The sequence below is a fragment of the Rhopalosiphum padi genome, chromosome 3 (assembly GCF_020882245.1).
Source record: "Rhopalosiphum padi isolate XX-2018 chromosome 3, ASM2088224v1, whole genome shotgun sequence".
Taxonomy (NCBI): Eukaryota; Metazoa; Arthropoda; class Insecta; order Hemiptera; family Aphididae; genus Rhopalosiphum; species Rhopalosiphum padi.
In genome coordinates this window covers 26,761,443-26,780,017 of record NC_083599.1, presented here as the reverse complement: position 1 = coordinate 26,780,017, position 18,575 = coordinate 26,761,443, and the positions used below count along the sequence as shown (strand labels likewise).

At 26.7% G+C, this 18,575-nt stretch overlaps 2 protein-coding genes across 3 annotated transcripts in view; one reads left to right on the top strand and one right to left on the bottom strand.

The window, feature by feature from the left end:
- LOC132926499 (calmodulin-binding transcription activator 1) overlaps positions 1–18,575 on the bottom strand; it is a 116,470-nt gene that overhangs the window by 27,849 nt on the left and 70,046 nt on the right. For both annotated transcript variants that reach the window (XM_060990863.1, XM_060990864.1), the window contains exon 5: positions 3,652–3,787. In XM_060990863.1, coding sequence (XP_060846846.1) covers positions 3,652–3,787 — 136 coding nt within the window. The remainder of the gene's footprint in view (positions 1–3,651; positions 3,788–18,575) is intronic.
- Positions 9,832–12,031, top strand: LOC132923827 (myosin-11-like). Its single transcript, XM_060987801.1, has 2 exons — positions 9,832–10,251; positions 10,991–12,031. The coding sequence occupies exons 1-2, from the start codon at positions 9,832–9,834 to the stop codon at positions 12,029–12,031; spliced, it is 1,461 nt and encodes a 486-aa protein (XP_060843784.1).

Below are 18,575 nucleotides of genomic sequence, written 5' to 3'. Positions count from 1 at the left end.
AAATAACCGAAGTTTTTGGAAAATTAAAAAATTGTGTTTATGTTTAAAATAATCGAAGTATAAAAAAAAATATAAAATAATAATATACATATTTTTTTTATACATTAACCATAGTTTTCAACGAAAATCGTATAAAAATAAGGGAATTAATCAGAAGACAAATTTTAGTAGCTGTCGTAATGGAAAAGCGGAGTGCTGGCATAATATTTTAAAGTTCACTATAGTAGCAATTCAAAAACTTACCACGGGCTCGGCCCTACTGAATTAGGGTTTAGAAGCTTTGAAGTTTGTGCCTATATTCTATAACTTCTAAAGACGGTTCTTCAGTCACTACAAAAAAAAAAGTTTTGCAACCCAATCAGCGCCCTTTGCCTTTGATAAGATCAAAAAGCCCGGCGGCCATTTTTTGATGACGACGAGTATCCAATATAAATTAAAATTGTTTATATTTTTCAAATTTTGTATTTTTAATTAATTTTGAATAAAATAAATATGTTTTGAAATATTCACTTTTAACAACAACCAAAATAAAGTAAACTGCGAAATACATTGTGGATGAAAATTCTCTCGTAGTTTCTAAGTAACATTTGTTATATGTCTTTTGTTAAAAAATCACCCAATCATCTATTGAATATAATATTATTTTATTAATTTTTAGTTTTCAATTTTCTAATTTTCTAATTTTTTATTTGTTTATTTTTTTATTCGATTTTTTAACTTATAAAGATTCTTATTTGTGCTCAGATGATTATTTCTTCTTCAAATAACACGATTGTAAACATATGAAATATAGTTATACTCAATTGGTATTGAGTTTATGTTTTCAATATACAAAATAATATAATAGTTAATATAAAAATATCTAATTGTATTACTTGATGTATTAATTGTACTTGGAATATAACAAATCGATGGAATCGTAAGGATGTATCCCATAAATACATGTATTAACGTGCAAGCCAATTGATTGGTTAGTGTGATTGTGTGGAAGAGACGAATCGCCCCTTGTGGTTCCATAATCAGTCTTTGATAAAAACTTCAACCGAAATAAAAATACATTGCGTGTATTTTGGTAATTAAGTACTATTCATAAATCTACCGAGGGTTTTACAGAAATTAAAATATATGAAACATGCCAGGGGCTTTGTAAATATTTCCATCAAACTTGTGTGGAAACAATTCTATGATAAAATATACACAACGTTGACTTTTGGACAAGAATAATGAATTGAACAATACACACAATTACGTTTACAAAAGTATACAATCGTTTTAATTAAGTATTTATATGCAGAAAATTACAAGTGTGTTCAATATTATGTATGTTATAATATATACTGTTATATATTTACACTACGCACTTAATACATACTTTTTATACATAATTTATCCGTTAAAATAATAATATTTATCGAATTCGTTATTCGAATGAATAAGTTGTATAATAACTTTTACAACATGTTTTTCCAACAAGTAAAATAAAAAATAAAGAGATTTTATCATAACTAAATATTATAATAGTAACAGATTAATTCATGTTTCATTAGTTCCCGCATAGAATAGTTTCTTTGAGTTCCTTTAAAAGATTTTAAGATTTAAAAGTCTTAAAAACTTTTTCTTTTACTTTAAATCCCGGGTAAAATTATATTTTAAGATTAAGAAAACAAGACAACATTATTTGTTCTTACTTACTACTACAGAAACTGTTGTACACTTCATGTGGTCATATAATATTTAAACGTTCAACAACCGTTAATAATGTCTGAAAGGATTTCTATTTTTTCTTTTTTGGCAAAAGTAAGTTCAAAACGTCAAGTACTGATAAATTATGTTTGACTCATGTCATCATGCCTTCTGGGATATGTCGCCTCTTACACTATGATCAAAATCGTATTATTTATTCGGTCGGCTATTCGTAAAACGCGTGTGTATTCAAACGGCGCACACTTGTCATTCTAAAAATTATTTATTAGACGCGTAGAAATATGATTGTGCATTTAAAATGACGAAAAATGTGTGGTGTAGGTATGTACGTTTGAGAAGGTCACCAGGGATTAGACGCACCACGCGTACGATACCTATATTCATGGCATGTGAAAAAAAGATGAAAATTGTCCACTATAATATAATTTATATACTATACGGGTATTGGAATATTTCAAAGCGCAAGTTTACGAATTCACAAAATGTAGGATGTGTATATTATGTATATTATTATATATTATCACGATGAATAACAATGGAGTTTCATACAAAATCGAATAATAATAAATAACAAGCAGAAAGTTCGTTCGTCTGTTATATAGTATAGGTATTGAACACCATTGATTAGATCATGTAAAATTAATATATTGCATTTTAAAGCGATCAATAAAACGATTTTGAGCAGATCTCGATGTGCTAAACATACCATAGCTACATTAATATTTGTAATGTATTCAGTACGTTAAAAAATCAAACAATTTAAAACTTCTATGAATATTCTTACATTTCAGAAAAAAACATTGAAAATACAATCATCGACGCAGTATAATATTAAATTAAATTTCAGAATTTACGAATCATTTATATTATATATATAGGTACCTATAGAATTATTAAAAAATAACAATAGCCAATAGGTACTTAAATTTGATGAAATCCGTTTTCTCGTCTTGTTTTAATACTATTTCCATTTTAGTACTTAATAAAAATATCCAAAAACTGAAAAATTACTTAAGTAAAAGTGCTCTCAATAAGATAAAATTATCTACTGAAAAATGGGCACAAGTATATCGATTGTATTAAGTTTTTTTTTAGGTCAAACAGTTGTTTACAGATAAAATAAAATAAGTAAACAGCGCATTGTGTAACCATTAACCACTAGCTCTTTCGTTTCTCGGAATTTAAAACATCGACTAAATAATAATAGCCGACTATTTCCGTGTATTTGCCCTGTAAGGTGGCGTTTAAATATACCTACAATTATAAAGTGCAACTAATATTATTATACCTACCATCTAATATTATACTTTTATTTAACGTATTATAACAACTATAACACATACATGCCGTCTATGTACCCGTTTAGATTTTAAATAAATCTCTTGAGACATTGGTAAACCGTAGAGCCATATATTTATAATATAATATAGGCAATTAAAAGTTTATTGTTTACGCAAAGGTGAATAATATCCAACTTTATGACAGTCATTAAAATGTATTGTGGTTGAAAAAAAATATTTAATTATATATCACCGTTATGACAAATTATACATACAATTATGAATGACTAATCGAGTAAATTTTAAATTATGCACTTAATTATTTTATTTATACACATCAAATCATCGATTATTTATTTCTCATAGGCACCCGGTAAAATATGCGGGAGGAACGAGTAAAATAAATCGTATAATATAAACATCTCTAAAACTCAATGAGTAGAAGAAAGAGCGAATAAATACACTTAATTTTAATGGTATATGCATATAAAATAAATAAAATATTATGCATTATTCAATAATTGAAGATTTGTGATAAAACCGATATTTATCTACCGTTATTTTATATTTAAGTTGAATTTCACTCAGTGACATTTATTAATTTGAGGGTAGTTTGTATCTATCATATTCATTCTAAAATCTAAATGGCATAAAATATTACACTAACCTCAGTTCCTTGGACTTTCAGCTTCATATGGTCTTCGCGAGTAGTCTTGCCGTCTTTTCTTTTTTTCCAACAATATCCATCACGTCTGTACCGCACTTTCTTCCTGCTGTATAATAACATTGAACCACTCTTGGGCCTAAAAATATAGGTTTAATTCTAAAGTGTACTCGTTAAAAACATAATGTTCAGCAGTTAAGTTGTTTTAAAAACAAATTACACATATTAATTATATATAAGTTATAAGTATGTTTAGTATCAATAATATTTTTGTCCTCAATAGTATGTATAATTTTGTGTTATTATAATTTATTAATTTAATACATAACATACTAAAATAAATAAATTATTGAATGAGTTTATTTTATTATATTGAAAAAACATATTTGTATAGGTACATATTAAAATTCAAATAGAGTATTTGTTTCACCTGTAGCTGAAGAAAAAAAAATAATGAATAATTCGAATTCAAATTGTTACATTTCTATTCAAAGACACTTTTGCAAAATTTTTAATTTTTAGTTGGCCTTTTGAGTTGAAAAGCATTTATTTAGTTTTGAATATTTAACTGAAGTGTTTCTAATAACGTTGAATATATTTATTTTATATTAAAAAATTATTGTTTTTTATTTGTTACATCATTGTGCAATATAATAAAATACATGACATATGATATGATTAGGGTGAGAGTAAATTGCTTAAATCGATATTTAAGTATAATATAATAATCTAATAAAGTGGTATCGTTAAAATATATACGTTTGAATATTGATTAATAAATATTTATTAAATAACAATTTATAATGGATTTTACTAGGAATTTTAACAGTATAAAACTAATACAACAAACTTTTTAAAAGTATTAAAAGGATTCAATTGATAATGTACATTAGAGCATAGAGATATTTTATATTGGAGAAAATATTGGAACAAAACAACTATAAATGAGAAAATTAGAGACAGATGACAAAATATTAGAAATGTTTAATGACAAATTATCAATATATAGCATAGAATAAGTTTACCCTAATGGTCATTTATCCAATGTTAAAAAGTACAATTTTAATGTGGGTTTGGTAGATAAAACAAAACATTACTCTATATTAAGAATAGATGTATTAAGAATTTAATACATTTTTGTTCTATTTACTAAGGTCAAAAAATCATCGAATAAGGTACTTAGATTACAATATAAAATGTTATTAAATAGTTGTATTGTTAAAGGATTAAAGCCTAAGGTTTAACTTACTAATGATCAGAAATTCAGTATTTTTTTTTATACAAATCAAAATGATATGATAGTTTATTATAACGGTTATTATCCATGCCTTACTTACGCGAAGTAATGTAATTAAAAAAAAAATAAAAGTGAGAATTCAATAATTATTTTTTAATATTAATAAAATAATATATAACCTAGATTTATACTATTCTAAATCGCATTAGGAAGGATGGTAAGAAATTTTATTATTATATTGCAAAATATAATTAATTGTTTTTACATTAATCATAATCATTTGAAATAACATGACGTATGCAAACGTTTTGTTCCACTCGCCTGGGCACAAAATAATGTTGAAATAACGTGTTTAATAATTCATGATCCAATCGTTCAATTATTTAATTAATTCAAAAATCAGTTTTTCGAGTACTAGGTAGAATAATGTAGTCATTTATAAGTCATTTTTCAAATGTATAGTATTTCAAAAAACAAATTGTCATACAGTCAACTATATAATAATAATAATAATAATAATAATAATAAATTATGATAAACCTGTATATTATGACTGTAATAAAATTGTGGGTGTCCGTAACAATTATATTTATTAATGTACGTGCTTTTTTACCTTCATAAAAATATTCACATTTTATTCTCTATTTTTCTATTATATTATACAGACGCATAATAAATAAATAATTATTATTGAGTTTATATATAATTTTTTCATATATATATATTTAAAAATATGCACTGGTATTTATAGTTGATGAATCATATACATAATTAAATAATATTCGGAAACTTTTTAATTTTTTTTTTTTTTTAATAGTCCCATCTTAGGTATGCAGATTAAAAAAATCGACTTGGATTCGTACAACTTTTTCAAAGAGACGCTGATTTTCTTTCTTGTATCCTCAAAATTACTGCCACTTAAAATGTTTCTGGTGTTCTATAAGAGTATAAAAAATAACTAAGCCACCAGAGGTTTTCGTAAATGATCTTTGCTTTGGAATCGCCGTTATAGTGCTCTCTCGAGTAAATTCTTGACGGGTGACAATTTAATTATTTATTCCTCGTTTATTCGAAAACTTTTCAATCGTGGGCGAAAGGCTACGAAAACATCAACTTCATTTGTAAACTTTAAAACGAAAGTTTTTTTCGCACTGTTTTGCAAAACAAGTCAACAACACTCTGCTGTTAGTTATTCACAGAGAGTAGAACTAAAAAAACGAACACGTAGCCTTTAAAGTCATTAAAGAAAACCTCCGGGTCGAGATCATCCGGATGCTTTTTTCTTTTCTACTTTACCTAGTTACCGATGAACGCAAATAATATAACATGTTTGATTTTTTTTTTTTACAGATTTATATAGAGTTATAAAGTTAATACAGTACCTTAGGTCGAAGTAAAAGTTTATCAAAAGTGTCACCGTCCTGTCCACGCGATTATTGAAATATTATTTTCTGAGCGCTGAATGTACGCTTTATAAATATAACGAAAATTATATTTAATTTGATCAAAACAATTTACATTAATTCAAAAGCGTTTTTAAAGAATGGCTATATTATTATTATTATCACCCTTATATTAGTATGCCTAATGAAATAGATTTATTATTAGTGTTGATTAAAGATAATATAATTGTATTTAAAAATATTCATAGCTGTGTTCATATATTAGTATTTTACTAGATATTCTTCTTACGATGTTTGAACCAAAAACAAGGAGATAACCTAAACTTATATAATTCCCGTTTCGTTCAGACTAGTTTAGATCAATTTAAAATTAAGTTTGCAAAGGTTCAGTCAAATATTGTTCTCAGAAAAGTTTTTTTTTTTTCAGTTCACAAAGATTGGTACATTTTACCAATTTAGTCCACAATATCTGTAAAATGTATTATAAAAATCAAATTTAGTCCACAATAAATAAAAATGGCCATTGAATAATTAATGAAATACTCGAACGCATTCGTCCTAAAATACGTAAACAAAATACTTGTTGATGCTAAAATACATGCCCATAGACATTAACGTTTATTATAGATAGAAGATTATAAATAATTCAAAATTATTTATTTAACAAAAACATACAAATTTTAATTTAGTTATTAATAACATTATCTTTATATTAATTTAACATTAGATATATATTTATGTTCATCTACAAATTACTTAAGAATGGTCTAATCGGAATTATTTTTCCGATTAGCGATCATATATTGGATGCTAAATACATCGCACATCGCGTATGCCATGTATAGAAATTTATTTTGTCATAGCGTATACATAACCTGTTATCGTTGTCGTTTTAAAAAAATTAATGTAGCTCAATGGTTCTAATTTTATTATACATTTACAATACAATGCATAATCATAAAAATTCATTTAACACATACCTGTCGGATGTCCTGTTTATAGGAATGACGTAATATATTTTATAATTTTCTCTGATAAAAAAGATGAAATTTGTTGAAAAACTTTTAAAAAAATATAGGGGAACTATACAAATATCGGGGTCCCCCAATGCACCCCTATATTCTTTACATAAACGATATCCTATCTTAATTACGTTTTCGGGATCAAAAACTTGTCTAGTTGTCTGTAATAGAGCACAACATATCTACAAAATTATGTTAAAATATGAAAAAAATAATCTGGACTAAACAGAAATCATATAACATTAAATTTGGGCGAAACGGGCTACGCCCGATTTAAACTAACTCAAAAACCATTATTATACTATGAGAAATTGATACCAATAATAATACTATTTTATCATAGTAAAGATTAATAAATTAGGATACAGAATAATTATTTTAAATCGTTCATAAATAGGGATATTATCTATCATTCTTGAAATAATAAATTTAACTGAAATATAATATGAAATAAATGAGTGGCTAAAATATGGTCATGAAAGAATTACCTACTAAACACCTATACATTTTTGATCAAACCTAAACTATTTATTAATTATTAATACAATTTAAACAACTTTACTGTTCTTTTGTCATTTTTGTGGTTTTAGTATAATTTTCAATCGATTTAATTTAAAAAAATCTACATTATGAATTTTAAGAATTATTTTTAGAGCCGAAAGTTGCTCTTCAAAGAAGGTAATCTTATGGTTTTAAAACAACTTTGGCTGAATATTTTTTCTTCTTTACCTCTTCCAATTACACATCATCTAAAATAAAGTTAACAAAAGTTAATAGTGGATATAAATTATAAAAAAAAATATATGACATTGAATTAATTTACGATAGAAATAATAATTATTTATTATTATAGGCCAAAAAGTCAATTAATTCCTGGTTCTTGTTATTAACCACCCTAACTATACTAACTATACTAAATAAAAAAAACAACCAAAAAGTAAAAATTAATTTTTAAAGTCTTAATAAAATTAACTTCTACACAATTTATATTACACATGAAAAAAAAATGTATTATGTTTAATTTATAATGTAATTTCATAAGTATTTTATGTGAAATTAAATAATAATCAATGGTTTGTGCAGGTTTAACTTTTTTTAGGGCTTACTTGTGAATTCCATTTCATTCCATTTTTGGAGTTTTTATTTTGCTCATTTCTATTGCATTAATTGTTTTCTTAATAATTGTCAAAAAAAATCACACGTAGAAGTATTTGATTTATTATATCCTGGGCATTCGGATTTCTGTGTACGAATTTTATCCAGCGTATAAAAATAACAGTACATATAATAAAAAATATCCAGCCTATAACTGCAATTGATAAAAATAGCATTTTTAAAAAATCTTCGAACATTTTTGTATTAATTCTGTTTTAAATTTTAGATTTTAAAAGACATATTGAATTTATTAGACGTATTTATTCTATATTCTATATTAATATATCACAATATACTTGTTTATTTTATGAATAAAACAGCCAGTCATAATGAAAAAAAAATAATATAATTTTTAAACGTAATACTTAAACACATCATTACAAATTTTCCCCCAACAGTCAAATCGTATGATGCCTATATAATCATACTAAATAATTTATAGAATAATACCGAATAAAACGTATTTTTACATAATATAATATCAGTATAATTAAGATTCTATATTATGCTTATCGTATTATAGTAATTAACCAATAAATATAATGTTTACGTCTTATAAAGTAAATATTCGATAAACGTATTATTTTTGTATGGATATTGTTTATAGTTTTAATTCTATATAACAAAATTAATGTTCTACTATAATCATATTATAAATATTGATTCATGATCTGATTATTATTTAATACGTTCGATGTGGATGATGCCAGCAATACTGTAATTAAACACTATTCACAAAATATGCATGATGGAACAAATAGAGCCTTATATCTTGTTATTTAATACACGTTAACTTGGTTAGCGTTTAGCGATTGAGCTATTTGTTTCCTGTTTATATTTTTTTATTCGTATGTACAAGTTAAACATATTTTTAATTGTTAAATATTTAAAAGGATTTTAAAAATTAGCTCCTCCTTATGTATTTCATATGATATTAATAAATTTAAATATGTTGTAAATCAGCCAACAATTAGATATATAGGAAATAATGATATTAATAATGAGTCGTAATTTAAACATGATTATATTTACCAGTTTATTCTGGTTCAAGGACAGACAAATAAAATTTCATATTGAAAAATTGACTGTGAAAGAAATTAAAATTAATATTATTATTTTTTCATTTGTATTGTTAGTTATGACTAAGCTCTATAACATTTTGTTTACCAGTATTAAAATTACTAGCAACTGAACTTTTGTTTGATTATAAACAAACAGCAAAATTAAATCAGATGCAATTAATCCCAAATTGTATTATATTAAAATTTTATTCCTACAAATAATAAGTCTAACAAAGTAAGTTATAAACTGTATTATATTTTCAGTATAAAATCCAAAATAATTATCTAAAATTGTATTTATATAGATGTACTCTGAACAGTCTGAAGACAAGACACAAAAGTTAAAAGATATTATATCCTGTCAAGAGGAAAAAATATCAAAGTTAAATAAAAAACTAGAAGAGAACGAAGCTTTAGTTTCCGAGAGAAATGAATTAAAAAAAATTTGCAAACAATTTGAACAAAATAAAGAAGATAGTTATAATGCCCATAAGAAATCGTTTAATGAACTGTCAGCGACATGTAACGTTCAATCAGAAAAGATTAAGAAAGCCATGGATATAGCACACCAATGGGAATTGAAGAACGAAAAACTTGAAGATACCAACAACTGTTTAAATAGTCAATTGAAAACTCTAAAACACAATTCAAATAAATTTGAATCACAGTTAGCAGAAACCGAAACAATTTTGGAAAGTGTCCAGAAGCAATTATGTATAACTAAAGTAAATAACTACTTAATTTCCTTGATTATAGATTGACTCAAAAAAATTATATTAATAAATGATTAAAAAATAATTTTAGATTGATTGATCATTTTAATTTACATATACATAAATATAAACTTATGAAAAATAAAATACTATTATAGTATATTAATTATAAATACTTATCAATTATAATTGTCTTAATACATATCATACAATACTACCAGGTAGTAACTACCTACTATTGTAGGAGTAGTGCATTTTACATATTTTTTACTTGTTTTTATTTATGATAGTATACTATAAATGTTATTTTATAATTAATTTTCCACTTTTGTTTTAAACAATTAATTTAATTGACCTAATATTGCTAAATTTGGTACGGTCATTTTGAGCGTTTTAGCTGTAAATCTGTAATGATCATCTTCGCTATGTAGTCGAACAACAATTTTAAGATGGTTTTTGTTTGGCTTATATTTATGTGTCACAAGTATTATTAATATAAAAATTATTATGGTCTAAACGTCTGCTTTGATCATCCAAGTTACCTCCTTTTTACCTTAGATTAGGTTAACCTAACGTACAGTCATAAAATATTATATAATATTATACACTGTAAGGTATGAACTTTCGAATTTTGGTTTTTTTTTATATATACGTTTTGCTGTTCACTTGAACTCATATTCCACTTATCGAATAGTTTACCATACTATATTATTGGTAAGACATTCAAATAGTTTTATTTTTATTTTATTAGTCGGAATTGGAAGAAAATAACTGCGTGATTAGCAAATTGAAGACAAACCTTAAATGTAATGAACAGGAAGTCTGTAAAGTTCGCAAGGACCTTGAGGAATGCAAAACAGCTTGTAATAAATTAAATGATACAAACGCGATGTTGAATATGGACTTAAAATGTACAAAGAAAAGTCTTTGTGAGACAACATTATGTGCTACGCGTATGGAGGAAAAGTTCATGCGAGAGCGAGAAAATTTAGTAAACGAGTTGAAAATAAGCTGCAAAAAATATAACGACTTAGAGATACGATACGATGAAGCAATGTGTAAATTAAACGATGAGAGATGTAAATCAAAAAAATTTGCTTCTAAATTAATAGAAGTGAATAAAGCGACTGCCAAAAATCACTTAGAAGTGAAGAGTCGAATACATAGATTACAAGATGACATTTGTGCAAAGAACAATGATTTAAGTTGCTTGAAAAAAAAAATCATGGAATTGCAGGAAGAAAATGAATGTAAATGTACAGAAATAAGTGCACTGAAAAATAAACTTAATGAAAGAGAATGTCAACTAAAACAAATGAGTTTACTATCAGAAAAAATTGAGGAAATCAAGTGCAATGTTGAAGCTTGTTGCTGCCCCCCTAAGAAATGCGAACCTGAGCCGCCTTGCTGTCCAATAGAAAAACCCGAAACCGATACATGTTGCACAAAAAAGAAATGCAAAATTATCCTTTGTTGTCCAAGAAAAAAATCTGAAACTGATCCTTGTTGTCCAAAAAAGAAACGCGAAATTAGTCCCTGTTGTTCAATAAAGAAATGCGAAATTATTCCTTGTTGTCCAACAAAGAAATGCGAAATTAGTCCTTGTTGTCCAACAAAGAAATGCACGACAGACATGAAACCTAAATGCGGTTTATTCGACAGCATAAGAGCTGTTACCCAAAAACATATCACAAAATCAAGTGGATCTAATAACGATATGTACTCAACAGAATTACAAAAATTGAAATGTGATTTAGAAGAATTACAAAAGAGTATTGGCTTTTTTTCTTAAGCAAATTATGTACTTAAAACTATCCAAATCACTAAATTTATTCTACATATTTATTATAGAAGAAATTATTTCTAAATAAAGCAAAATTTATTTTAACTTTATTAATTATATTTAATTTTTTTAGTAAGGTTAGAATGCATTCAAATCCTTTTTTTTTTTAATATGTATTTATATTACATTATACTACTACTACTTATAATATATATATATTAATATCAATAACAATTTATGGCTATTTATATTACCATTATTTGGAAGTTATCAATTTAGACTTTGTATTATTATATTATTATTATTATTATGAACCTAATGGTAATAGTTCTAAAAATTATATTTATATACTATTTAACACGAATAGGTACAATATGTTTTGTGTATTCTAATCTAACCTACCTATATATACTATTATAGAGCTTTCAGTGTTTTTTTCTTATAATTATTTTTTTATAAATATATGCTGTTGTAATTTAAGCTTTAGTAGATTTATATTTTTGATGTAGGTAAATTACATGAATTTATTATTATGAGAATAGTGTAATATAATTAAAACATATAAATGGACAACATCAGTACTAAATACACTGCAGTACCTATTACATTTTGTGAGAGAATGAATGTACTGTAGTAAATGCACTTTTTAAGAATAAACGATATACTCCTATTATCATTTTAGTGACAAAAACACCATGAATCAACCAGTTTAAGCTCAATTCTAAAATGTAGATAGAAGAGTTTTATTGTTATACCTGTAATACTCGATGATTTTAAATTAACCCGTTTCAGATCAGCTGATCAGATTAAAGTAGATACTTAAATGGATTTATACCAAGGTATATAACGAAAAGAAAACCTTTTATTGAAATAAACACATACAAATTAAAATAGTTGAAAACGACTTTTCCAGACCGACGTACTATATATACTATTGTTTTACCCTTGGAATCGCCATATATAAGGTGATTCTTTTATCATAAATCAGTCATTATTTTAAAAACTATTTTAAAAACATTTTTGAAAATATGTGTTATATAATTTACCATCAAAATACAATAACATTTTTTAAATATTTTGTATCGTTATAGTTTTTTGAGTTTTTTACTTTTTTTAATCACAGTGTATATTTTTAATTTCATATTCTGAAGCAAAATATTTTTCAATGTATAAAAATCAAAATTAGTTTATAAGTTTTAAGTATTTAAAGTTTTAAAGTGAGTGAAGTGTAGTGGCTGCGGTGATACCCCTAAATGTTGGCCTACTACTCCGTTCATTAATAATTTAAATACATATTAAACTACTAGTCCGAGTTTTGATTTTATACATCAATATATTCCAAAAGTATTTTACTTCAAAATATAAAATTAAAAATATATATTGTTATTATAAAAAATAAAAACTCAAAAAATTATGGTGATACTAAATATTTTTAAAAAAATATTGTTTTATTTTGATTGTAAATTATATAAAAAAAATTTAAATAGTTTTATCATGATGGGTGTTTCATGATAAAAGAATCACTCTGCATGGTTTAATTACCATGGTTTATTGCTTTAAAAACTTTTTTTTACAATTAGCCGTCTTATCATGTTTGCTTTACAGGCAAATATATATTAATATTTTTCTATATTCAGTATTTAGCACATTACGTACAAAGTAAAACCATATTTTTCAAATTTACCATTATCGATGTTATAATAATATACTCATACGTACGTCCACGTAATAACTGCAAGTATTTTCCAATATTATATTAATAATAATAACGTAAATACACAGAATGTTCAAATATTATAGGTATCAAAATAAAATTTTTAACCAGTAGGAGGTATCTTCAATTAATTTGTTATACTTAGCATATTTTATGGTTTGAATTTGACGAATCTACTGTATAATGACTAGCATTTTGCAAGTTATAGAGACACTGAGGTCCCTACTAACAGTGTCTAGTCAATTGCCTGCCATTCCAACCTAATAATCTAAACTTTAAATAATAGTAACCAATTAGTTATTCGTTTAAAATTGGTTATGATTCGTAAAAGTGTATACATCAAAATTAACTAAAAAATATTCTACTATTGTAACTTTTATGTTTTTCCATAAATGTGTGTGGTGGTGTCATATAGTTCTATAAAATTAAAAAAAAAATTACTATTTTATTGATAAATAATTATTGTTTTATAGAAAGACAACATTATAAAATTAAAAAAATATAATTTTGCTTTGGTCGTTTCAAAATCAATTACAAGGTTATTAAATTGCGATTATTTGTATATGGAGTAGTATTACATTGGACTTACGTTATATTAAATTAAACATTTACATTTTTTTAATAACATAATTATTATTTTTGTATCAAAGTAGGGCACTCCTATTACACAAGTTTTCTGGAATTTGACATTCTTCTCTAGCCTTTGTAAACATTAGGCAATGGACAAGTAAATGTTTTATCGTATAGAGTTTGAAACAGCTAGAAGTTCTGTTTTGTCCATCAGGTATCATTGTATAACTCTCGAGTGGCCAATTCTGAATTTATTTATTGTGACTTCTTCTTTTTGGTTTGAAATATTGGGTTTTGGTCAAAGTTCAAATGAGTGTTTGATTTCTCTTAATTTTTTCTTTAACTTGGTACCATTTTAAATTCCTTATTTTTTTATAATATATTATACTAACATTTCTGTGTATGTCAATTAGTGACAAAAAGAAAGTAAGTTGGGGTTATTGAAATTTTAATTTAATAGATTTTATTATATTAAATTCGTGTAAATAAGAGTCTAACAAATCAAATAAATCATTAAATGTTAAATAATTATAAATATTTAATAATTTTGCTTATGATCCCACTATGTTTAATAATTTATCATTATACAATGTAGGTAAGTAATAATAAGGCACAAATATAAACATATATATATACTATAATGAGGCACAAATTATATTTTGCTCAACTGAACAATATTTCCTTCGAAAAACTTACATTAAAAATGTATATTAAGAACCTTGAACTGTAAATACATCAATGTTTTACTTTATAGAACTGAGATGATTAACGTCAGCGTTGGAATATGTTAAAAAATTGATGTGTTATATTAATACTTTTTTTGTTTTAACGTTTAATAACTTAATTATTAAGAATTTAAGTCTTATAATTTTTTAAAACTCTTATAAGTTATAACATATTTACCGCCAAATAATATTGTAAAATGTTTTAGATACTTGTTTGTTAAGTTATATTTTACGTCACGTCTCTTTTTTTAGAATATACAAAATTTTAGAATATTAATAATTAATATATTTTGAAATAACATGAAACTTAGTTAATTTCATTGGTATTGCCTTTATTTATTCTATAAAGAATAAATACGTGATCCATTATACGTTATAATAATATAGGTATATGAATATAATTTACTATTTTAACTTAACTTGCTAAGTACATGAAATAATGTAGAAAAATAAGTGAATTCATTATTATAAATAGTAAGCTTATAGAAATAATTTAAAAAGTCGTTGAAACAATCTAATAGAGCATCATTATGTATTATAACCTTTTAGAATACTTGGTACCTATTTATGTTAATGTTATATTATAGCGAAACAACAATCTTGTGTCACGCTCATATTACAATCCTAGAATGTAAGTTTTATTTTACGACTTGATAAGTTAATATTAATAAAAAAAAAAAATAATAATAATAATACATTAAAGCATACCAAATTACAAAATAATTTAATTAGGATCGTACCTACCCTTTCTTATTTGTACTTTTCGTGACGTTTTTAATTTATTCTAAAAAAATAATAAAATAAAATAAAAACAAAAAAAATATTTATATAAAATAAAAACCGTTTACTTTACTCTATTAATTAGGAATTAAAACTGTTTATGTTTCGTTAGCATAATAGTTTCAAATAATTATTGAAACCCATATTTTCTTTAGTTTTAATATACTATTATTATAATGGGTTACATAACTAGGTATTCGTTTATTCAGAGAAATATATTAAAGGACATTACTAAAATACCGTCAATACAAATATGACCATATTAAATTCTTTTACCCAAAGTAAACGTTATCTTAAAAAACCCTTTTTCATTTTTTTCCCATGTGTAAATAAATATATTTAATCGCATAAAGTCAGTGCTCTACAAAAAAATAATAATAATAACCGAAAAAGTCTACTCGTTCATAGGCGAATGAAAAGTGTGTACCTACATCAGATGTTAATCAATTTGAACTTAACCACAATATGTTGTATCTACTATCAACTTATATAGTTTAATATGTTTAAAATACGGTATCTTATTGTAACTAACTTGTAAGTTAGTTAAACATAAAACGTGTATCGTAATTTATCACCAACTACTATGTCTTACATAAATAGTTTTATCCATTTCATATGTGATATACCTACGTACAGGGCTGTAGTAGTCAATTTTCACCTAAATGTATGTATATTTATATAACATGTGTAATTTGTACCAAAATAAAGGAGTACTGCATTGAATTTAAAGCTATCTAATAAAAATAATATAATATAGAATATATATACTACAATATTATGTTAATCAACAGTAATATTTTAAATGCACATATTTTTGTTATCGCCCAGATTGGATTGCGGGCACTGGGCAGTTGGAGTTTCCGTAGAATTATTATTGTCATTCGTCTCGATGTCAACACGTGGGTTCTATAATATAGGTACCGACGATATAACCTGGTACACATCGTAGATACAAAATACGAGATACTACACATTCGTTTGGTGTAAATCACAAACGATATTTTTGATTATCCATCACAATGGTGAAAATTACAAACTTCCGTAGGTACGTACAAGACGCACGATAGGTGTCATATCATTTAAATGTGTACGAAAATAATATCGCATTGGAACATATCGAATTTCTGTGATACTACGCTCGTTGCATATTGGTACGCTACGCAATACACACTGTATCTGTATATGTTAGCTGAAATATTATTTATAAATTAAGATGTCGACGATAGCCACTGTTGACGCGCGCCCGATACAAAACTCGATATCGTATATCGTAATGCCCAATAATTTATTACCTTTTAAACAAGGACTGCGAGACACGTTACAGCCCATCGTTTACTGTAGTGGATGTCGTGTAAACGCACATATTTTATAGTAGATACAGCGTACGCAGCTTGTATATGTATAATGTATATCATAGTATAATAATACGACCGTACCTACTCTTTTTCGCAGCTCGCGTGTACTAATACACTGTTTGACTATATTTTCGATGTTTTCCAGTTTTTACTGATCATAATTTTGATAATATTTTGATAGTGGTAGGTACTACGCGAAGTGTATCATTGGCCTCGCCTCGATTGAACCGGATTCAAGAATAGTAAAACAATCACAAGACCGGATCGAACCATTTGTATAGTATGTAAGATTTTAGAGATCCGCGTGTTCCTTTTTGAAAAAAAATATTCACATTCATCCGTAGCAGAGCATACTACCGCCGACGTTTTGGTCTATCGTGCGCTTATTACCACAAAAACGTTATGGTTTGCGAAAAACAGAAAACGTGCTGACCGACCACAAGCTTGAACAACGATTAGCAACGTACGTCACCGCACCGAACTGAGCGACCCGAGAAATTCGTACCCACTTCGACACCGGAGCTTTTCAGCAGTGTGGCCACGCGCGCGGACATCACAGCGTTCGTTCCGATTTCAGACGGTAATGGCTGACCAATGACCATGGTAGTGGTTTCGGTTTACAGTCACCGCGATCGGACAGGCGATTTTCTCGTCCTCGAGACCGCCCGGCGCACGAGGCCTGAACGCCGCCGTCGACCGGACGAACTTCCGGGCCAATACTACGACGATGAACCAGTTCGTCCGCACACTTGACGTGCACCCATCACCGGCCGCGCCCGGTGTGGACGGCGAGCCGCGGAACCCACACAGCGCGGGCCGGATATCCGGTACCGCTCTACTAAGCGCGCGCGATCTCGTCGCCGACCCGCCGCCGCTCATCGATTCACCGCTACCGCTGACCCGCCGACGTTAGGGTTTAGAATTTTTTTTTCCATTCCGTCGAAACGTGGTTAGAATTCGTGAGCGATGCGTGCAGTGGTGAGAGTGTCGTGAATTTCGGCCTTCAACGAAAACAATAATGATATATAAACCCCTGCAGGGGTCTCCAACATACTGCTCGCCGACATTTTTGAATCGGCCCGCCAAGCCAATTTATGTTTTCATTGTTTTTTTTATTAATTTTTATCATCTGGTGTTATTCATAACAATTTATTACAGTCGGCCTTATATAGGTATTGATATTAGCTAATAATAGAATAACCCGACGATCACACTTATCCGACTTTCGGTGTAACATCGACGGGGTTTTCCGGTTGCGCAAGAACACTATAATTTGGTAGGTACTATTATAGGTATACCTGTATAATATTGAATCGTATCTATTCTTCGATTGCATTACCTCCTCATTCCTTAAAAAATGTTGGCCCGTGATGAAAAAACCTATCTCAGATTTGGCCCGACACAAAAAA

Excerpts from the sequence above, each read along its gene's own strand:
- LOC132923827 (XM_060987801.1), top strand. The coding sequence starts at position 9,832 with ATGTACTCTGAACAGTCTGAAGACAAGACACAAAAGTTAAAAGATATT. Across the intron at positions 10,252-10,990 it reads AGCAATTATGTATAACTAAA|TCGGAATTGGAAGAAAATAA; the intron begins GTAAATAACTAC and ends TTATTTTATTAG.